At 35.6% G+C, this 20,449-nt stretch overlaps 3 protein-coding genes across 4 annotated transcripts; 2 read left to right on the top strand and 1 right to left on the bottom strand.

Annotated features, from left to right (window-relative positions):
• Positions 1-7,699: 7,699 nt before the first annotated feature.
• LOC101302980 (rac-like GTP-binding protein 7-like) lies at positions 7,700-10,263 on the bottom strand. Its single transcript, XM_004307203.1, has 7 exons — positions 10,009-10,263; positions 9,759-9,846; positions 9,097-9,206; positions 8,887-8,950; positions 8,143-8,207; positions 7,943-8,008; positions 7,700-7,798 (listed from the first exon to the last, which is right to left on the bottom strand). Exons 1-7 carry the CDS (start codon positions 10,141-10,143, stop codon positions 7,700-7,702), a joined length of 627 nt encoding a protein of 208 aa, XP_004307251.1. The 5' UTR covers positions 10,144-10,263.
• A 945-nt stretch (positions 10,264-11,208) lies between these two features.
• On the top strand, positions 11,209-14,332 carry LOC101303269 (cytochrome c oxidase-assembly factor COX23, mitochondrial-like). Of its 2 annotated transcripts, XM_004307204.1 has the most exons (3): positions 11,209-11,494; positions 13,382-13,458; positions 13,879-14,144. In XM_004307204.1, exons 1-3 carry the CDS (start codon positions 11,389-11,391, stop codon positions 13,924-13,926), a joined length of 231 nt encoding a protein of 76 aa, XP_004307252.1. In that variant the 5' UTR covers positions 11,209-11,388; the 3' UTR covers positions 13,927-14,144. The 2 variants fall into 2 exon arrangements, 1 of the variants encoding a protein (XP_004307252.1); XR_185243.1 differs by lacking the exon at positions 13,382-13,458 and having other exon boundaries at positions 11,321-11,494; positions 13,879-14,332.
• Positions 14,333-16,567: 2,235 nt separating this feature from the next.
• LOC101291291 (glutamate receptor 2.8-like) lies at positions 16,568-19,959 on the top strand. Its single transcript, XM_004308652.1, has 5 exons — positions 16,568-16,809; positions 16,905-18,253; positions 18,407-18,719; positions 18,867-19,273; positions 19,363-19,959. Exons 1-5 carry the CDS (start codon positions 16,614-16,616, stop codon positions 19,957-19,959), a joined length of 2,862 nt encoding a protein of 953 aa, XP_004308700.1. The 5' UTR covers positions 16,568-16,613.
• Positions 19,960-20,449: the final 490 nt, after the last annotated feature.

The following is a 20,449-nucleotide window of genomic DNA, read 5'->3' on the forward strand; positions in this document are numbered from 1 at the left end:
TCGGCTAAATAATGTTTAAAGTCGTCGGCTAAAGTCACAGACTTTAGCCGACGAAAATAAATTCTTTAGCCCACGAAAATATAATTTAGCCGACGAAAAATTGATTCGTCGGCCTGGTTTTTTTTTTTTCGTCGGCTAAAGTCTTTCTTCTGGTAGTGCATATCATTTATTTATATGTTGACATCATATTTACAATTGATCTAGACTCTTGAATGTTTTAAAATCTAACGGTTAGAAAATAGTGTCAAAATTTGTGTTAAATTTGATGTCTCTTAAACCAGACCCTAGAGTTAGTTATAAAAAGTGACTCTTTTTTTTTTGTCGTTATAAAAAATGACTCTTGACTTAGTACGTGGACAAATGAAGGGGAAGCCTCTGATTCCAAGTGTTGTTTCCGTTTATCTTGAATTGTGGCTCATCTAGGAAAAACAATTTATTGGTATATGATTTATTGGCATATCTATACAAGATAGAAGAAGTGCGAGCAAAGAAGTTTTAATTTGATTAGGACTTAATTATAGGGAGCTGAAATTTATACTCCCAAATTTGCAAACCACACTCCCTTAGTGGTGATATGACGAAACTACCCCTTATCAGTCTCAAAACTCTATTTTCTGGCTCCGTCTTCCCTCCTCTGTTCATTTTCTTCTTCTCCTAATCTTAATCATTTTCGTATCCTTTGAATTTCTACTTCTTCCTTCTTATATATTCTTCATTAATTGATATACCCAATATCAAATAGATATTTTGGGTAATTAGAGATTAAGGCTATATTGCAATATCAATTCTTCCTTCCATCACTCAAACGTCTCATTCTCTCTCTCGCTCTCTCTCGCATAGATTTCAGCCTCACTCTCTCTTTGCTATTCTGCGTCTCTTATGGTCTGCTTTGCTGACAATTTTTTGATCTCTATGAAGAAACTAGATAAAGGTGAGCTAATGAAATTTCAAATAAAAATAAGATATATGGCTGATATTGTCTGGGTGGAGATGGGAGGTACCAAACTCTTCTTTTCAATGATGTTGGGTATCTTAAATAGAGAGAATCAAGGTGTAGATTTAGTCGTCATACTCAGTCGAATCAATCTCTTCTCACCCTATATAACTTCATCAACGTCTTATTTGGGCAATTTAATTTGGATTTGTATTGTTTGTGATCAATATCAAAACTTCTAATTTCCAGAAATTGTTCCCAGTTCCACGATTGTAGCCATCAATTTGGATCATCATATTTCTTTCTATTTTGCAAATCTGGGAATCATGATAGAGAAGGAGAAAAAGTTGTTTTGGGTTGGTGTGATAGGAGACGGGTAAACAAGTGAGGGTATTTGTGGAAGAGTACTAAAAAGTATTATTAAATAATTGAAAGGGAGTGTGATTTGCAAATTTGGGAGTGCAAATTTCAGCTCCCTAGTTATATATTTAGTTAAATATTTGATTGATGAGCATTGATGCATTATATATGAGAAATTTGTAAGTGCTACAGGAGGACCACGTAGCAGTCTGACGTGGTCCTACATTCCAATCAAATTTAGACATGTGGATATTTTACAACTAAAATATTAACTAATATTTCTATTTTTTGTGAAATGACATTCATGGTATTTAGCAAGTTCAACCTAGGGTTTAGGGTTTAGAGTTTAGGGTTAGGGTTTAGGGTATAGGGTTTAAGGGTTAGGGTATAGGGTTTAAGGGTTTAGGGTTTAGGAATTAGGGTTTAGTATTTAAAAAACAACATAAAACCCAAAATAGTCTTTAACAAAATAGCTGAAATTTTTCATAAAGAAAATCCACATGTCTAAATTTAATTGGAATGTAGGATCACGTCAGACTACCACGTGGTTCTCCCGTAGCACTGAAAAATTTCTCCATTATATATATATGATTTGATTCATTATATATATGATTTGATTTGATTTGGTTAAGCTCCTAGGTTGGTGTGTGCAAGCAAGGGTATTTTTACTATGACATATATGGATATATTTATCTATCTATGTATAGTTGGATATGGATATGCACTTGGGAAGAAGTCTTAACTCGTATATCTGATTTAGTTATTACGTTGATAGACAATGATCGATCCTAATTTGATTAGGATGTTGATCTTATTGAATCAGATTCACTTGAGAATGAATGTAACCTAATATGATTAGGGTTTATTCATGCGTGAAAAGAGTGAAACTTAATTTGATTAGGTTTTCTATTCCTTTAATTATCAGATTTGATATATGAGATATATTTGATTGATTTGGTGATATATTTGAGATATATTTAAAAGATTTCCTTTTAAGAGACCAAATGGATTTATGATGTTGATGATGAGAAGATGTCTTGCACAAGAGTTTTGGACGTCTATAAAAGAGACGTATCATCTTGTTTGAAGACTTCATTTTGTACAATTATTCTTACAGAACTATTTTTGCACGTATATCGTTTGAGAGATAGTATTTCTGTTGCAATACTTTGTAAGGTCACAAGTTCAACTGTTCCGTGTTGAGTTGAACTTGTTTATGTGATTGAAGGATCAAGGACGTGGTTAGTTCCTTGGAGATTGAATCACATAAACAAGTTCAACTCAACACGGAACAGTTGAACTTGTGACCTTACAAAGTATTGTAGCGGAAATACTATCTCTCAAACGTTATGCGTGTAAAGATAGTTCTCTAAGAATAATTGTACAAAAGGTAACTACGTTTCCTTTATAGACGTCAAAAACTCTTGTACAAGACATCTTCTCATCATCAACGTCATAAATCCATTTGGTCTTTTAAAAGGAAATCTTTTAAACTGCACAATCACCAAATCAATCAAATATATCTCATATATCAAATCTGATAATTATAGGAATAAAAAACCTAATCAAATTAAGTTTCATTCTTTTCACGCATCAATAAACCCTAATCATATTAGGTTACATTCGTTCTCAAGTGAATCTGATTCAATAAGATCAACATCCTAATCAAAATGGATCCTTGTCTATCAACGTAATAACCAAATCAGATATACTGAAGAGTTCAGACTTCTTCCCATGTGCATATCCATACCCAATAATACAAAGCCATATATGTCATAGTGAAAATACCCTTGCTTGCACACACCAACCTAGGAGCTTAACCAAATCAAATCAAATCATATATATATATATATGTATATATATATATATGTATATATAATGCATCAATGCTCATCAATCAAATATTTAACCAAATATATAAGTCCTAATCAAATTAGAACTTCCTTGCTCGTACTTCTTCTATTTTGTATACAGATGTTAATAAATCATATATATACAAATAATCTCCCCCTTTGGCATTTCTATACAAAACACCTGTTAATACAGATAATCCTGTGATATGCAACCTTGCGCTCAACAATAATGGCAACGACTTCTTGCTTCTAAATCAAATCATATTACCTGAAACATTTTTAATAAATAACCAAGTGAAAAGCAAGTGAACATATAATCATAAAGATCTCAAAGTCACACATGATCAAAATTCATATAACAATATATAAAAGGAAACAACTCTCCCCCTAAAATCAACATTCTTCCCCTTTTTGTCTAAGAATGACAAAGGCGAATCACCCAGTCAAATATACTCAAAGTATTAATACTCCTCCTAAGAGTGATCATGATATGGAGAATATAAGAATGAAATGCAAACATGCATAATGAACTAGGTTGTCTTCCATGAAATATCTGAATAGGAGAAACAAAACATTTAACCAAGGTACAAGTCATAGCTTTACATATATAAAATAGACAAACTCAATTTTCATGCTTGACTCAGTCGACACAACCCTGTAAGCAAGAAGCATATGTTGATCAATCATGTACCTTGAGTGAAAAGTGAACAGTCTTTGCTATGGGGTGAGAAACATCTTGAGATGTCAACAACTTAGCATAATAAACATTGTTACAACCCCCTTATAACTCTTGTGTGGGCACTTCATATATTTTCTTTTACTTTTTGGCCTTTCACATAATCTTTAATTTTTAAATTTTTAACTCATGTAGCAAGTACAATATCAGTATCTCCCAAGCCAGTTGGCTTAAGAGTACTAGATGTAACAAGGGCACCCCTAAGGACATGTATTCGAGTCAAATTCTATGAACCACGCCATAGTGACCAAGCCATTCTCGTTTCTCTCCCATAACCTTATATCATTCGTCACGACCAAGGCATGTTTACTTTGGAAATAGTCTCAACTAGCTCCATATAATCACAACAATTATTCTTTTCTTGGAGCAATCAAGCAATATATCACACAAACACATCAAGAAATTCTCATACCACCACAGCAAAAGAGAGTGCATGTGAAATTTTTCAAAGCAACAATGATTATTCTAGCATGTTCAAGATTACAAAATCATGTCAACCAATATCAAAATCTGCAAACAAGTTTATCAATCTTATACAGATAAAGCCATGACAACTAACTTGGTAATCTCAATTCAACTCACTCTTTCAGATAGTTCAGGATTGAAACCCAGCATGCAATCCTCACGAAATCTGGAATTTATTTGTTCAATTTTTTTTTTGAAGGCAGAAAAATAAAAAGAAACAAATGCGCCTAAACTATCATGATATCATATAGTATGAATGCATGCAAAATATATCAAACTAAGGGAGAATACTAATACTTAGAGCACACACCAATGATGCTTCTAAGTGATTCATCAACATATATGCATGACATTTATCCATTTATCATCAAACAAAATTTCTTTAACAATTTTTGGCTCAACAAGTGACACAGAATCACAAAGAGAAACTATGTTTTTGTTCACGTCATTTTCAACAAAGAGGCACATAAGAGCTGAATCATTACTTACCTCAGATGCAACTTGTCTTCGAGTTCGAATGTCTGCATTTACATCACCAATGATGTCTTCAATTGAGTGGTCTTTTTGAACTCGTTTGAACCTGGTTCTCATGATTGGTGGAGGATCACACATGTTTTTCTGATAAATCATCCTCTTCCTCAACAATCATCATCTTTCCACAACTCATATGGAGTTTTAATAGTACTTGGATGAAGGAAAGCTCGGTTAAAAGTATAGCAAACAGTGCTAATAATTTCAGCCCAAACGTTTGAACGAAGCCCCGCAGAATGAAGCATAACTTTCCCCATATTAAGCAAAACCTCGTATCACTTGCAATCCACAACTCCACTAATGGGTGTTGAAAACTCATGTAAGATATTATGCTCAAGGAAGAAATTAGCAACAGAGACATTTTGAAATTCAATATCATTATCAGTTCTAACCTTGACAATAGATTCATTTAAAGCATGCTTTTCTTCTGAAACCAATTTGAATAGACTTCGAAAACACTCAAAAGCATCACATTTTTCTCTAAACCCATGTGAAAAGAGAAAAATCATCAACAACCACCAAAATATACCTATTACCACCAATGCTTTTGGTTGGAGAAGGTCCAACCAACTCCATGTGTAAGAGCTCCAAAGAATGAGAGGTCGTTACCGAGTTGAATACACTATGAGTTGCTTGAGTTTGCTCACCTATTTCACAGCCTTTACACATTCCACCATGTTTACCGCTCAAGGAATGCAGTCCTTTTACACTCTTCATGCTTGAGAGTTTCAACAAATCCTGAAATTTAACATGACCTAACCGCCTATGCCAAAGATCAAGAGCATCATCTGATATCATTGTTTTCAAACAACAAGTATTTACATCAATGCATTCGTTAGGAAAAACATGATAACAATCATCTTCGGTCCTTAATCCTCTCATTATTATTTTACCATTTTTATCAAGAATAAGACATCTAAATTTGTTGAAATTAACATATTCATATTCATCAGTTAATAGACTCACACTAATAAGATTAGAATGAAGATCTTCAACAAAAAAAACATTATGAAGATTAGGTATACCTGGAGCATTTACAATCCCCTTACCCATTACTTTGGCTTTTCAACCATCTCTAAATGTTACTGATGTGCTTATGAACTTATCAAAGAATGATACAAACTAGCTTTTTATCTCCAGTCATATGCCTTGATGAGCCACTATCAATGTACCATGAATCACTTCGCCTCTTTGATAAATCAATTAGAGATACTAGACATGTGGCTTCAACATATTCAAAACCTTGACCTGGATTGTAAGATGATGAAAAACAAAGAGAGGCATCAGTCTTACAAGAATTATCAACATAAGCAGACAAATAATTTTTAGAATACTTTTCAACAAAGGTAACGTTATGCTTAAAATCAGATGTCCCGGGATTGAAACTAGCCCTTCAATCCCAGTAGACAATACTCTTTCTTTTGGTGCACTCGTTGAAACAACATTAAGACTGAGTTGTAGTTCATTATGAGACTTCAACTTATCATTACTTTCTGCTCTAAGACACTTGTTATCACACTTGCACAAAGATTGGTCAAAAGCACCACAATCACAATACTTAGATTGTTGAACACGCGAAGATTTGGAGAGCGTAGAAGAAGACTTTCTCCTTTTAAGAAACATCTTAAATTCTCCAATTAAACGCTTATACTCATTCATATCAACATAATTCTTCATATCATTATCGATGGAAGAAGAAGAAAAAGATTTTACCTCAAGATGACTTACCAATGTATCACTAAGAGAAGATAGCAATTGATCGAACTAACAACTGCATCGTGCTCCATCCTTTAACTAACCCACGGATCTCACCAAGAAAATGCCCATCCTAGTCCTTTTACAATCAGCAACAGTGAAGTTTGATTTGTTAAGAAAATGGTTAAAAGAAAAAGCTGAAATTAGAGCCCATATTATTTTAATTATTATTCACTTAGCATTATTCGAAATATAATTGATAACAATAATATATAAATATAATATATAAATGAATCTAGCTATTGTTGGTTGTCTCTAATTACGGAATCATTTGCAGTTTGATTCTAGCTTGTTTAGCACCAATAAACCATGAAATCCTACTCTTAACTGTTTGACCTTAGCATCTCCACCAGAGTTGCTAAACTTGAATTTTAGCCAAATTTATGTATTTTTGTAGCAAAAATCAACTCAAGCAGAATACCTAAACATAAATTTATTTTAAATATTGCTAAGCTAGATTGATAAATTTAGTAATTGAGTTTGAATTGTTAAAGCAAAAACTAAATTCTTTTTTTTTTTTCATTTTGTTCACTTGTTAATTCATGATTGGTCAAAATTTATCAGTTAACTCCAAATAACAATTTACTGCAGCACCATTTCTATTTCGATTGTTAAATTTCTTAAATATTGTTAAATTTAGCAACAAACTAACGTAGACTATTGGAGATGATTTAGATGGATATGGTAGCACTATTAACACAGAGATTTCTAGCCTAGTCTGTTTCATCAGCCCGCCGAAATAGGGTTGGATCCACGTACTGATGATGCTAGACGTACATTACTATAGAAAAAGTGCTTATATTTGATACGGATTGTATAATTGATACAGTAAGAAGTTTACTGTTTTCTGAGTTTGTGATTTTTTGAACCCAGATTTTTAGTGTTCATGATGCATTCATGTGCAGTACACGAATTGGATTGTCTACTGAAAAAGAGAAATAACAAGTTGGAATTGCTGTCCTTCTCCAGCATCGCTACAATGTATGATGAAACAAAATAAAAGTACAACCCACAAAGAAACAGGGAAGCAAAGAATAATGAACATGAAGAGAAATATATACTAGGTTAGACAACATTGCAGGCCATCAGTTTCCTCTTTTGCTTCTTGGACTCTGAAGGAAAGAGAGCCAACTTAATAGCTGCATCGAAAATAGCCTTCACATTCTGCAAATGTACGTAGTATCATATTTTCAATACATGCGAAACTGTTTCTGAATTAAATAATTGCATTCAAGTGTTAAACTAAAATCCCTTAACTCACCCCATCCTTACATAAATAAGCGCATATTGACAATGTGAGATGTATACCTGCTGTGTCTTTGAGCTGCACTCTATATATGACACTGCCCCTATCCTCTTTTTCAGATCTTCACCCTAAAATATACAAACAGATTGAACAAGAATAATATTCAGTGATAGCTAGTTTGTTCCCTATTGTCCCTTTTGTTCATTTGCCATCTACGTAGCCAACCAGAAAGGAATCAATAAGTATTTGTGGAGAAATCTACCTGTTCTGTTGAGATGGTAGATGCCCCAGGGTAATTCATTAAAAACTGTCTGCCTTCTCGCAGATCTGTGTATTTGTTTGTAAGCATATATATGAATAGAATAGAAACAATGTCTCATCTCCACCAAAGAACAAAAGACATATATGCGCTGCTATATATATATATATATAGACGTTATCAGGTTCGGACGTCCGCACCATGCGGATGTCCCTCCTTTCGCCACGGTACGGCACCGGCGAGGGCACGCCTCCAGCCCAGCAGATTCCAGCAGCGTCTCCGATCACTTTCCATCCCCGGTGAGTCCGTCGAATTCCAGTTTTCTGGCCAGATTGACTTTGTTTGAAGTTTTGGGTGATCTAGCCGGAAAACTGGAATTCGGCGGACTCGCCGGGGAGGGAAAGTGGTCGGAGACGTTGCTAGAGTCTGCTGGGGTGGAGCCGCGCCCTCGCCGGCTCCATACGGTGGCGAACGGTGGGACGTCCGCCTCTGATCCCGACTATATATTATTTCCTCCACACATATAATTCCCCTTTCTGGTTAGACACTTGATAGAATTCTCTACCTTAAAACCTAAAAGAGCGAGTCTGGGAATCAAATTGATACAGATTAAAGGAAATGTATTGCATTCTTCGCTTTAGCCTAATCAAATCCAATTATTTAGAGCATACTACAGTGAAACTTAAGGGAAAAGAAATCTGTCGAATTCAATTTGAATTGGTTTTGGTAGTGGAAAGAATGGATTACCTAGTTTAGTCCCCACGAGAATAATGGGCACGGATGGGGCATAATGTCTAAGCTCTGGAACCCACTTCTCCAATATAACATGCAACAGGTCAAAAGAGAAGAGATAACACATAGAATCTGGTGAGTAATAATATACTTTGGTGCATATGCAAATTGGAAAAGTGAATCTTGAGCTGAGGGTAGAACCTTGGTTGAGAAGAAGAAGCTTACTTTCTTTGATATGTTTTCATAGCTAGGCCTACTTATGAGGGAAAATGTAAGAAGGAAAATATCAGCTCCTCTGTAACCAAGAGGCCTCAGCCTGTTGTAATCTTCTTGACCTGCATTATAAAGGTTAATTCAATTAGTTTAATTTTTTTTAAATATTAATTAACAGTACGTATGAAGCACTCATTGATTGGGGAAGTACTTTATAAGCACTTCAAACAATATGATCATATATGCTTTGTATTATCATATGCTAAAGTTAGCTCAGAAAAGGTACTGTTTTTTCCAAAAGGGTATTTTTTTTTTTTTTTTTTTTTTTTTTCTCCAAAGCAAAAGGAAGTGTACATATTGAGGTTGTTCAATTTTATTTATTTATTTATTATTATTTTTTTTCAAAAATATGATAAAATTTCACTTTGTTTTTCCTAGTTTGGACCTTTTTGGGATCTCATGCTGGTGTAATGTTTTTCCTAGTTTGGACCTTTGACATGCTTGAAAAATTTATGGACTAGCATTGATCAATATCAATTTGAATTATTCTTTGACTAATATCTAAACCTGGGATTATCAACTTGTACAATTGGCTATGGGAATTAAGTACTTTAATAATCTTAACCCCCTTAGCCATCAAAATTATAAGAGAGATTGAGAGAAATATACAGTACCAGCAGTATCCCAGAGACCCAGATTCACAGTCTGCCCATCAACCAGAACATTAGCACTGAAGTTGTCAAATACAGTTGGAACATAATCCTGTCAAGAAGAAGAAATGAAAAGTTCATGGAAGCAGATGAAGGAAAGACTATGAACGAAACAACAATAAGGAAAACGACATGGAGGAATGAAACACAGTGCCATTAACAGAAATGAAAGGACTGAGATTTATATGGGCGTTGAAGGTGAGAAGCTTTATACAGTAGGGAAAGTGTTGCTAGTGTAAGAGATGAGAAGGCATGTCTTTCCAACAGCACCATCTCCAACTGTCACGCATTTTATGAACTTTGATGTTGATGAAGGTGCTTCTTTTGTTGTAGTATTGGTATCTGCCATACGATTTCTTTTGTTCTCTGTTACTCTCACTCTCAAATGGTTTTTGTTGGAGAAAATCAAGAACCCATTTCAAAAGTCCTCAGTGTTTCCCTCTCACTAATTATGACATGGTGGTTGGAGAAAGGAGAAAGTGGAGCAACCGGAAAAAGAATAAGCCTTCGAGCTCTTTTGAGAGGGGAAGGAAAAGATTGCGATGATTATTGAGATCACTTTAACTTGAGCTGTCATGGAGGCAAAAGGAGGCATGAGTCCCACATTGGAAATAAAACATATTCTTAATCAAACACACAAATGGTGAGACAATGAAATTGCCGGCTCCTTGACCTTTGTTTTTGTCATTGTTTTCACGATCCTTATTAATGAAATTGCAAAATACATGAGAAGGATAGAGAGACGTAAATCTGAACTCCATATTACAATAAGCATAAAGAGAACATCTTGTAATAATATTATTTCTTGACACCATAGCTTAAGTTTTATGTTAATTTGATATACCTTTTATGTGATACTCATTCGAGTCTTCCAATTTGACATTTTTGCAGAGTTATACAATTAAAAAATAAGTATTTGCCCAAAAAATCAAAAACACGAAAAATGGTCTATTATGTAGCCCACCCCCATCTTCGGGTCTTAGATCCGTCATTGACTGGTCTCACTTTTGGGCAAGGGTACGAGGCCTTTGAGTTTTGTATCTAGGTGTGGGCCTAATCATGTTTATAGCATCATCTGGGTCTAAAGGAATTGACGTCATGTCTCAAAAAACGCTCGAGTAGTGTCTTTTTAGAATTTAAATAAACCTGAAGATATTTGGTTTCGTTCCGGTTTCTCTTCTTGTATTGTTGGGGAGCTGTGTTCTCTAGCTCTTTTGTTTTCTTACTCTGATAAACTGTTTCAACAATTGGATAGCTTTGTTTTGCAAGTGGTTTAGACCTGTATGGTCACTCTAAAAATGACTCAATCTTATCATAATCCTTTTAAAGTGAACTACTTAGTTTGTAATGGTTTAAACTTTTAATAGATTAACACCCAATTCTCTTCAAAAACAGAAAAAAGTTAGAACAATCTAATTGTAAAATGTGAAACACTTGTGCAATTGGCGTTCACCAATTTTGCCATTTTGGTTTGGGTCATTTAGTAGGTGCCATTTTTATTGCTCCCTTCCTTGTAGCTTCGGCCTCCCTTTTACCTTGTTGCATTTAATCTTAAATCAAGAGAGCCGCGAGAGCAGAGAGACTAGCAATATCAATGGCATCATCATCAACATCATCGAGTGCATCAACACCTCCATACCCCAGCGCTGCTAGAATCTCTGATTCTCAATGTTATCAGCAGTACACTGCCTCTCTCAAATGTAAGGCTCTGCTTAAACCCATCTCCCTTCTGTTTCTTTTGTTTATTATCATAACTTACTTTTTAACTTACGATAAGCCTGTCCCTTATCAAATGGGTTTATGAATCTTAGTGGAAAAGGATTTCCCTTTTTGTAATCTTTTTGTTGGGTTTGCTCTAAACTATCTGATCTTTTCTGGGTTTAAGAAATTTGATTGTATTTGAGTGTTGATTGTGTTAACTCTTGAGAGTTTAGTCCGTATCGGGTATTCTCTGTTTGAGTTGAATTGAAGAAATTTAGTAGCTTTTGGTTCAGAACAAGTTTTCATAGTTGTAATTTGATTAAGAGGCGGATGTTTCCATAGCTCTGGGATTGTTGAGAGATTATGTCAATTTGGAAACACAGAGATACACATGATTAGTTTCAGTGAATTTATCCAAATTAGTACCCATTATTAGTTTCATAGAATTATCCAAATTATTTCTCTCCTGAGAAAAAATCATTGGGCTGTTTCAGAGAACTTTAGGCACATCTTTTAGTAACTGGTTCTATGACATTGGTATTTGCTTGGTGTGTCCAAGGGACTGGATATGATAGTGGCCTACACGACACAAGTGAATGCCAGAGGCTTAGACAATCCTTCTATGTGGAGATGAGACTTGTATGTGGGTGTGGCCGTAATTGCATCACTTGCAAAGCGAGCTTAGGGAGATCGTGGTAATGGCTTTAAGTTATTTGTAAGTTACCTTTGGACAGAAAAAGATGAAGTATGCACAGAACTGGCTATGTTTTATTTAGATGATGAGACTCTATGCAGATCAGAACCGTTAAGATATGTATTAGTAAATGCATGCAACTTTTCCTTGTTGGATGTAGCCCATAAATTATGTAATAGGCTTTTTACAATGAGTTCTACTTGTATGTGATGCAGCTGGTTAAGTTTAACACTAAAGATATTCCAGGAAGCTGATATTGTAATCACTTAAATGTTGAGAAAATGTTGGCATAGGACATAACTGACCGGGCTGCTGACTGAAACTATAAAGTTTCTGAATGAATATACAATATTCAACTATTAAGACAACCTTCCAAGTTCTGACCACAATACTTACCTCCAATCCTCCATAGTCTTTAGAATTTCTTTGGAGTTGGATCAATTGTTGAGCTCGAGAGTTGAAGAACGTAGATTAGGTAGACAATAGGGTTGTATAAGATATAGTTACATTGATACAGTTTTTCAATAAGTTATTCTAGCAGCATTCCATGGCACGCTGGCAGTCTGGCTTTTGGGTAAAGTTAGTCTCAGTGAGAGTTATCTAAGAGTTGAAAATAACAACTCTCAAACGTGTGTTATGAGTCCGGTGTCCGACAAGCTAGCCTCTTTATCTTTATCTAATGCTTATTTTAGTTAGCTTCATTAACATTCGTCAATATAGAAGGAAACTCAGCTGCTGACAAGCATATCTTTAGGTGATTTAACAATTACCAACTTGATTGATGTATGATCAATATACACATCTCTCTTTCTTAATCCTTTCAACTGTGAAACATGTTATGTTGGTTACACTGTCATCTCTTCTATGGCACTTTTGACTGCCATCTAGTTTATTGCATTTCTTGGTTAATTTCAGATTTTCTCGTATATAGGTCAAGTTTTATTATGACTCTGAACAGGGAATATAGTGTCTTAGCATCTCTATAATATGGTTACAGTCTCTTAGTCTATATGTACATCTTAGTTCGTGTCTGCACACATGCATTCACATAAACACATACAATGGGTTAAGATACTTGTAAAAGTTTGCTGACCTGGTTCTTGAGTTTTGCTTTATAGTTCATTAGCCTCCACTAAAGTTATCCTGGTTTTTGGGCCAGAAATTGATATTTGTTTTCTGGTAAAATTTGCAGGTCTAGAAAAAAATCACTCAGACAAGAGTAAATGTCAAAAACAGTTTGATAATTATAAAGAATGCAAGAAAAAGGAGGTATCGCTGCTTTTAGATACTCAAATGCTCTTTATATCAGTATTTTATAATGTACCAATATTGAAGTGATGAAAGACCGACGATGGCTTTGAATAATATAAATTATAAATATAAACATATGTATGATCTGTTATACAAGTCCTTCCCACTAAGAAATACAATTGGGTTTTCACAGTTATCTATTTTTAAGAGTGCCTGCTACTTGATCATTTTTCTCACAGATAATTCTCAGTGGTAGTCGAAAAATAGCTGCTCCACATATTTTTGAACAAAACGACTTAGTTATTGCATGAATGGTCCATAAATAATTTTGTGTAGTTGGACATTGTTACAAACATGAATTCAGTATAATAGTAGAATCATCTGTCTGCAATTTTCCTACTTGATCACTACTTATGAATGAAATTCTTGTTTCCACAGAGAGAAGTTCGATTGGAGCGAAACAAGAGTAGGTCTCTATTCTCTTGATTTCCTTTCATGATCTTTTTTACTCTTATCATAAGGTGCAAAAGTTAAATTTGACCTCATCCGGATTGGTATTAGATACCCAGGCAAATACAGCCGGTTCTGTGTTTAACTCGTCCAAGTTTTATTGTGCCATTTGTAGAAGGACAATGAATAATTTTGTTATATTGTGCGCAAACAATGTTAGACTTGGATTTTTCTCCAAGTCTGGAATGTTGATGTTAGTTATACTGTGAACCATGTCTAGATCTTGCAAGATTAAAAAAGATATGTATAAATATATATAATGTCATTGCAGGCTTATAGCCTTGCCTAATGTCAGTCAAGAGTATTATCTTGGTCATCTTAAGACTTCCTATGCTGAAGCTGAACTGCTACTCTGCTAGTTTAGTCAATAGAACATTTAGTCAAACTACGTGATAATATTGTGCAATTTGAAATTTTTAACAATCTCTGGGCAAGTTGAAACTATAATTATTGTACTAATTTTAAGATTCAAAATGTATTCTATCAGAGATTTTTTGTATCAATAGAGGATGAGAAACGAAGGATTGTAAGTTTGTTAATAAAAAGTGAAATGTTGTATAATATGTTAGTTGCTATGAGAATTGGGAAGTGTGTGAAAAGGGAGGAAGAGAGAGGCTGGTGTTTGCAAGCCTAGGTTGATATTTGCATGCAATCTGGTGTGGCAAGTCCTAACAAAAAAATACAGAGGGACTCAACGTACCTCATTTAAAAATTAAAATGCATGGAATCTGGTGTTAGAGAACCATAATTTTATCTTATAACATGACACCGAAGTGGCCAGTCCGGTGCCGGTTTTAGGCACAAATTGGCTGGTTTGGTCTAGTTCAGATTTTTGTTAGTCGGTCCGGTGCGGTTTTGGTCGAGTTTCAGTTTTCCGGTGACTAAAAGGCCAACCCTACTTTTAGGATCCGACCAACTTGTTGAGAATCTAGGAACAGACTCTAGAGGCCTAGCTTCGTGAAGGAGAAGCAATTTTTTGATCTTCATTGTCACTGGAAGTTTGAATACCCTAAAGTCTCACACCATGCTTGAAATATCAAACTAGATCCAATTCCTAACCACCGGAAGGGAACCATGGGTAGGTAGGACCATAGGATACGATGCTTTGTCCGTCAATCCCAAGTTTTATAGGTAGCTTCCAATTCGCTCAGAATTCAGAGCAGGGGAAAGCTCTTCAGTTTGTTTGCAGCAATACCGTGGCGGCTGGGATTCAGTAGACCGTTGTATGGAGAAACCACCGCCATGGCATTGTAAAAATGCCATGAACTTACCATGCAACACACCATGGCCTTGTAAGAAGTCATCTCCTATGAGGTACTATCTGTGGACACTAACGAAGACTACAAATATTGATAACCATCCACTATATACTTTGTTCTGGGTTTCTTGAATGAAAACATTTTGCATGATTTGCAGGTTTCTTGGTCCGATCAGCTGAGTCAAGGGAAAAGAACATGGAGGGAAATTTAGCGGGCACCTCAAACCTTTCAGTCAGTGGCAGCTTCAGCTTTGATATGGTAAAGTTTCTATTCACAAAGAGGTGCTTGGAGTTGGAAGCTTACATCTCAAAATCAATGTTATGTCCAAACTATCTATGCTTTCAGCATTACGTACGTACTTGTATTTTACACCAGTTCTGTGACTATTGACTAAAATGTATTGTATGTGCTTGATGATACGTCTGACTCAGTTAATTTTATGCTGAAGTATATTTCTGGAGCAACGTAGGGAGGCGGCTAGTCTGTGTTTTCTAAAATTTTTGTGCACTTATAATTAGCTTAGATGGATTTCTTATTCTGGATCCGCCACTGGAAGTATATGTTAAAGGTTTTTGATTAGTATAATGAAAACTAAAACTTGACACTTGCAGTTAGTAATAAGATAACTATCTGAAGAGTGTCAATTAGACTTTAGGATATTTAATTAAAGTATTTTTGGCTTATGCAATAAGATAAGTTGTGTCAAGGAAATTTCTGGCTAATTGGCTTTTAGCCGCCTCTTGTTCGTGATGTAAGATGATCTGAGACTACAGATAGAAGTCTGGGTATTTTATAAACAAGTTTAGAGTGGTGAATTAGTCAAAGTCAATATCAAAATGCTTGAAAACTTCAGACAATTTTAAAAACTTGAAGTTATTGATATGTAAGTAAACAGAAAAATAAAAGACATTACAACTAAATATGCCTTTCTGTGTCTTTGCACCATTCCATTGACATTCAACCCCAGTGCCACAAAGTCATCCAGTTTGCTCTGATCATTCATTTGTTTATAAAATGACAGAATGCACTGACCCTCATTCATTTTACATTGTGTATGTTAGCACTTTGCACATTTGCACATTTGAATATTGAATATTCAAATGTGCAAATGTGCAAAGTGCTAAGTATCATATAACACTTAGCACTTTGCACATTTGAATATTGCGATGGTGTCATATAACTCGTATCTGGTTACCTGGGACATTCAGATTCTTCAACCATCCAGCTTCCATATAAATAACTTCTTTTGGACTCCTTAATTCTGGACCAGAGTATCATATAACACTTAGCACTTAGCAGCTTTTAAAAGAATCAAATATGATCAATAAAAAGTACACTTCCAACCTCTATAGGTTCTCTCTTTTTATCATTTTCTTCTTTTTGTCTACACTGTTTTTCTCTGCCATGGCAGAAAACAATACCATTTCAGTGAATGTAGGAGTTATTCTTCAAGACCTGAATTCAGAGGTGGAAAAGATTTGGTTAAGTTGCATTAAAATGGCCCTCTCAGACTTCTATGCTTCTCATCCTTACTACAGCACTAGATTGGTTTTGAACACCAGAGAGTCCAAAGAAAATGTTGTAAGTGCAGCATCTTCAGGTAATTTTATCACTTTCAGATTTCAATTATATTCTTTGACATATCTTTATCATTTGATCTAATTGTTATTTACATTTGTCTGTTTTGATATATAGCTCTAGATCTGATAAAGAATGCAAATGTTCAAGCAATCCTAGGACCAGTGACATCAATGGAACAGACCTTTGTTATAAGTCTTGGAGACCAAGCTGAGGTGCCCATTATATCATTCTCTGCAACAAGCCCTTCCCTTACTTCACTGCGAAGCTCCTACTTTTTTCAATTTGCGCAAAATGACTCGGCCCAAGTGAAAGCCTTAACTGCAGTTGTAAAAGGTTTTGGGTGGAGGCAAGTGGTGCTCATTTACAGAGACAATGAGTTCGGGGAAGGAGTCATACCATATTTAACTGCTGCCTTGGAGGAGGTTGACGCCCGTGTACCATACAGGAGCATCATTTCCGTATCAGCCACAGATAGCCAAATAGTTGAAGAGCTTTACAAGCTAATGACGATGCAAACCAGGGTTTTCATCGTCCACATGACAGTTGATCTGTCATCCAGGCTATTTGCCAAGGCAAAAGAGATTGGAATGATGAGTGAAGGCTATGTTTGGCTCACGACTAGTAACATACCTAATACTTTGAAGTCTCTGAATTCTGCAGCAATAAATTCCATGCAAGGAGTTTTAGGTGTGCAAACTTACATTCCAACAACTGTAGAGTTTGAAAAATTCAAGCTCCGGTGGAAACAACAATTCCGCAGAGATAATCCAACCATCATTGGTGAGGAGTTGAATATCTTTGCATTTTGGGCTTATGATGCTGCATTTGCATTGGCCATGGCCATTGAAGAAGTTTGGACTACAAGCTTTGGCTTCCAAAAGAGCAATGATTCCATCAATTCATCGACAGATATTGAAAGTTTTGAGGTCTCTCACTATGGTCCAAAGCTTCGCCAAGCACTGTCACTTACAAGATTCGACGGCATAGCTGGAAATTTCAACCTTGTTGATGGGCAACGGCAATCATCAACTTTTCAGATAGTTAACATAATTGGTGATGGTGCTAGAACTGTTGGATTTTGGACCCTGAAAAGTGGACTCATGAGAAAACTGGGTTCACCCTCATCAGCTAACTCAAGCATAGTTTCGACTTCCATGGGCGATCTTGGACCAATTATATGGCCTGGAGAGTCAATTTCTGTTCCCAAAGGATGGGTAAACCCAACAAACGGCAAGAAGTTGAGAATAGGAGTTCCTGTACAGGAAGGTTTCACTGAGTTTGTTTCTGTACTGATAGAACCAGGCACTAACACAACAGATGTCACAGGGTTCAGTATTGATGTCTTTAGGGCTGCAGTGGACCTATTACCTTATGCTCTTTCTTACGAGTTGATTCCCTTTGCAAATCCTGATGGCACAATGGCTGGCACTTACAATGATTTGTGCTATCAAGTATATCTTGGGGTAACATTCTTCTTCTGTTTTGGTGTTAAACAGTACAGTAATATTGTATTATGCATGCATACATATGGAAAACAAAACAGATTTTAAATTCTGATTTCCATACATGCTTAGATGTACTTAAGTACTTAACATACATAATTTTATTACTAACAGAAGTTTGATGCTGTGGTGGGAGATGTTACCATTAGAGGAAGTAGATCATTGTATGTAGACTTTACCATGCCATACACAGAATCTGGTGTTGTGATGGTTGTGCCAGTCAAAGACATCAGGAGAGAAAGTGCATGGGTTTTCTTGAAGCCTTTGACATGGGACCTTTGGTTAACAACCTCTTGCTTCTTTTTCCTCATTGGTTTCGTGATTTGGGTTCTTGAACATCGAATTAATGCAGATTTTCGTGGCCCTCCTTCATATCAAGTTGGCACGAGCTTGTGGTTTTCTTTCTCGACCATGGTGTTTTCACACAGTAATTAACCAATACCCTTATCTAATTTCAGAATATTAATCAAGAAATTTCAATATTTCTGCAAGTATAAGATTTGGAACTTCATTTGGTTTAAATTTATCATAAGTTTAAAATTTCTAACTATGAGTTCCTTCTTTTTCTCTACAGGGGAGAGAGTAGTTAGCAACTTGGCCAGATTTGTGATGATTATATGGGTTTTTGTTATGCTAATACTGACACAAAGTTACACTGCTAGTCTTGCGTCACTATTAACAGTAAGAAAACTCCACCCTGTTGATGCTGATCTAAAGCTTCAGTTAAGGAATGGGAATACTGTCGGCTACCAAAAGAATACTTATGTTTATGATCTTTTAAGAACAGTAGGCTTTGATGACTCCAAACTTAAGGCATATGAATCAGTTGAAGAATGTGATGCTCTTCTTTCGAAAGGCAGTGAAAATGGTGGTATTGCAGCTGCCATTGACGAAACTCCCTTCATGAAGATTTTGCTTGCAAAATATTGTTCCAAATATGCTATGGTTGGACCAATTTTTAAAACTGATGGATTTGGCTTTGTAAGATCTCTCTCTCCCTCCCTCACCGTGTGTGACTCTGTGTAATTATATCTTTGGTTTCGTTACTAATTCGCCAAAGTGACTTGCAGGTCTTTCCAAAAGGTTCTCCTCTTCTTCATGATTTTTCACAAGCAATCCTAAACGTGACTGAAGGCGAGGTGATATTGAACATTGAGAACAAATGGTTCAATAAAGAAGGTTATTGTCCAGATAATTCCATCCCAGGGGTTTCTAGCAACAGGCTTGGCCTTGAAACCTTTTGGGGCCTCTTCCTCATTGCCGGTGCGGCTTCCGTACTCGCCCTCATCATCTTTCTAGCTTCTTTCCTTTACAAGCATAGGCACATTTTGATCAACGCTGAACCTGGAGGTTCCACACAAGGAAAAATTAGAACTCTGTTAGAAATTTTTAACAAAAAAGATTTCAGTTCTCATACACTTAAAACCACTCAACGAGCTAGAGTGGCTGACATGGGAGACGCAGTGAATACCATACTAAACAACTGCTCGGAAAGTCCATTTGGAAACAGTTCAGACAATGGAGATCAACAAAATAGTACTACTACGCCATGTAGTTCTACTGGTCAAGAGTCTGCAGAGGTGAGTCCAGCTATTCAGGTTGATGTAACAAATGATGGGGAAATGGAAGACACTCCTGAAAGAGCTCAACATTGCGACAATTGTTAACAGAAATTTTCAACTTCTGTTGTGGCATTACAATATTAGATTATCGATTTTGTTTATAATTTTAATTATAGGGATGATGCTAGGTGAATTTCATATTTTGGATGGCAAATTAGGGTTAAATGGTTCTGTTACAACATATGTAAAGTTATAAGAAGAATTGCAATTTCTTCTATATATGCTTTCGAAAAGGATCTATGAAATTCATGATACTATAAATTTTTGAATGAATGAGAAGGTTGCAATATGTTCCTTACTTTAGCTGAACTAGTACATGAAGGGCTTCTCATCATTAGATAAAATGATCACGTAAAATGACTCATCCCAAGTCAGAGAGCTATAATAAGTTCCCTAATTTATACTTACGGATGGAGATAATGTATGCCGTGTGCCCATCTACACAGACGGTGATGTTGGCGAAGGAATCATACCATATTTAACCGAAGCACTGGAACAAGTTAATGCTCATATCCCCTACAGAGTGTGATACCCC

The sequence above is a fragment of the Fragaria vesca genome, linkage group LG7 (genome assembly GCF_000184155.1).
Source record: "Fragaria vesca subsp. vesca linkage group LG7, FraVesHawaii_1.0, whole genome shotgun sequence".
Taxonomy (NCBI): Eukaryota; Viridiplantae; Streptophyta; class Magnoliopsida; order Rosales; family Rosaceae; genus Fragaria; species Fragaria vesca.

Excerpts from the sequence above, each read along its gene's own strand:
- LOC101303269 (XM_004307204.1), top strand. The coding sequence starts at position 11,389 with ATGGCATCATCATCAACATCATCGAGTGCATCAACACCTCCATACCCC. Across the intron at positions 11,495-13,381 it reads GTACACTGCCTCTCTCAAAT|GTCTAGAAAAAAATCACTCA; the intron begins GTAAGGCTCTGC and ends TAAAATTTGCAG. Across the intron at positions 13,459-13,878 it reads AAGAATGCAAGAAAAAGGAG|AGAGAAGTTCGATTGGAGCG; the intron begins GTATCGCTGCTT and ends TTGTTTCCACAG.
- LOC101302980 (XM_004307203.1), bottom strand. The coding sequence starts at position 10,143 with ATGGCAGATACCAATACTACAACAAAAGAAGCACCTTCATCAACATCA. Across the intron at positions 8,009-8,142 it reads CTACCATCTCAACAGAACAG|GGTGAAGATCTGAAAAAGAG; the intron begins GTAGATTTCTCC and ends TGTATATTTTAG. Across the intron at positions 7,799-7,942 it reads GCAGCTCAAAGACACAGCAG|AATGTGAAGGCTATTTTCGA; the intron begins GTATACATCTCA and ends GTACATTTGCAG.
- LOC101291291 (XM_004308652.1), top strand. The coding sequence starts at position 16,614 with ATGGCAGAAAACAATACCATTTCAGTGAATGTAGGAGTTATTCTTCAA. Across the intron at positions 16,810-16,904 it reads TGTAAGTGCAGCATCTTCAG|CTCTAGATCTGATAAAGAAT; the intron begins GTAATTTTATCA and ends TTTGATATATAG. Across the intron at positions 18,254-18,406 it reads GCTATCAAGTATATCTTGGG|AAGTTTGATGCTGTGGTGGG; the intron begins GTAACATTCTTC and ends TATTACTAACAG.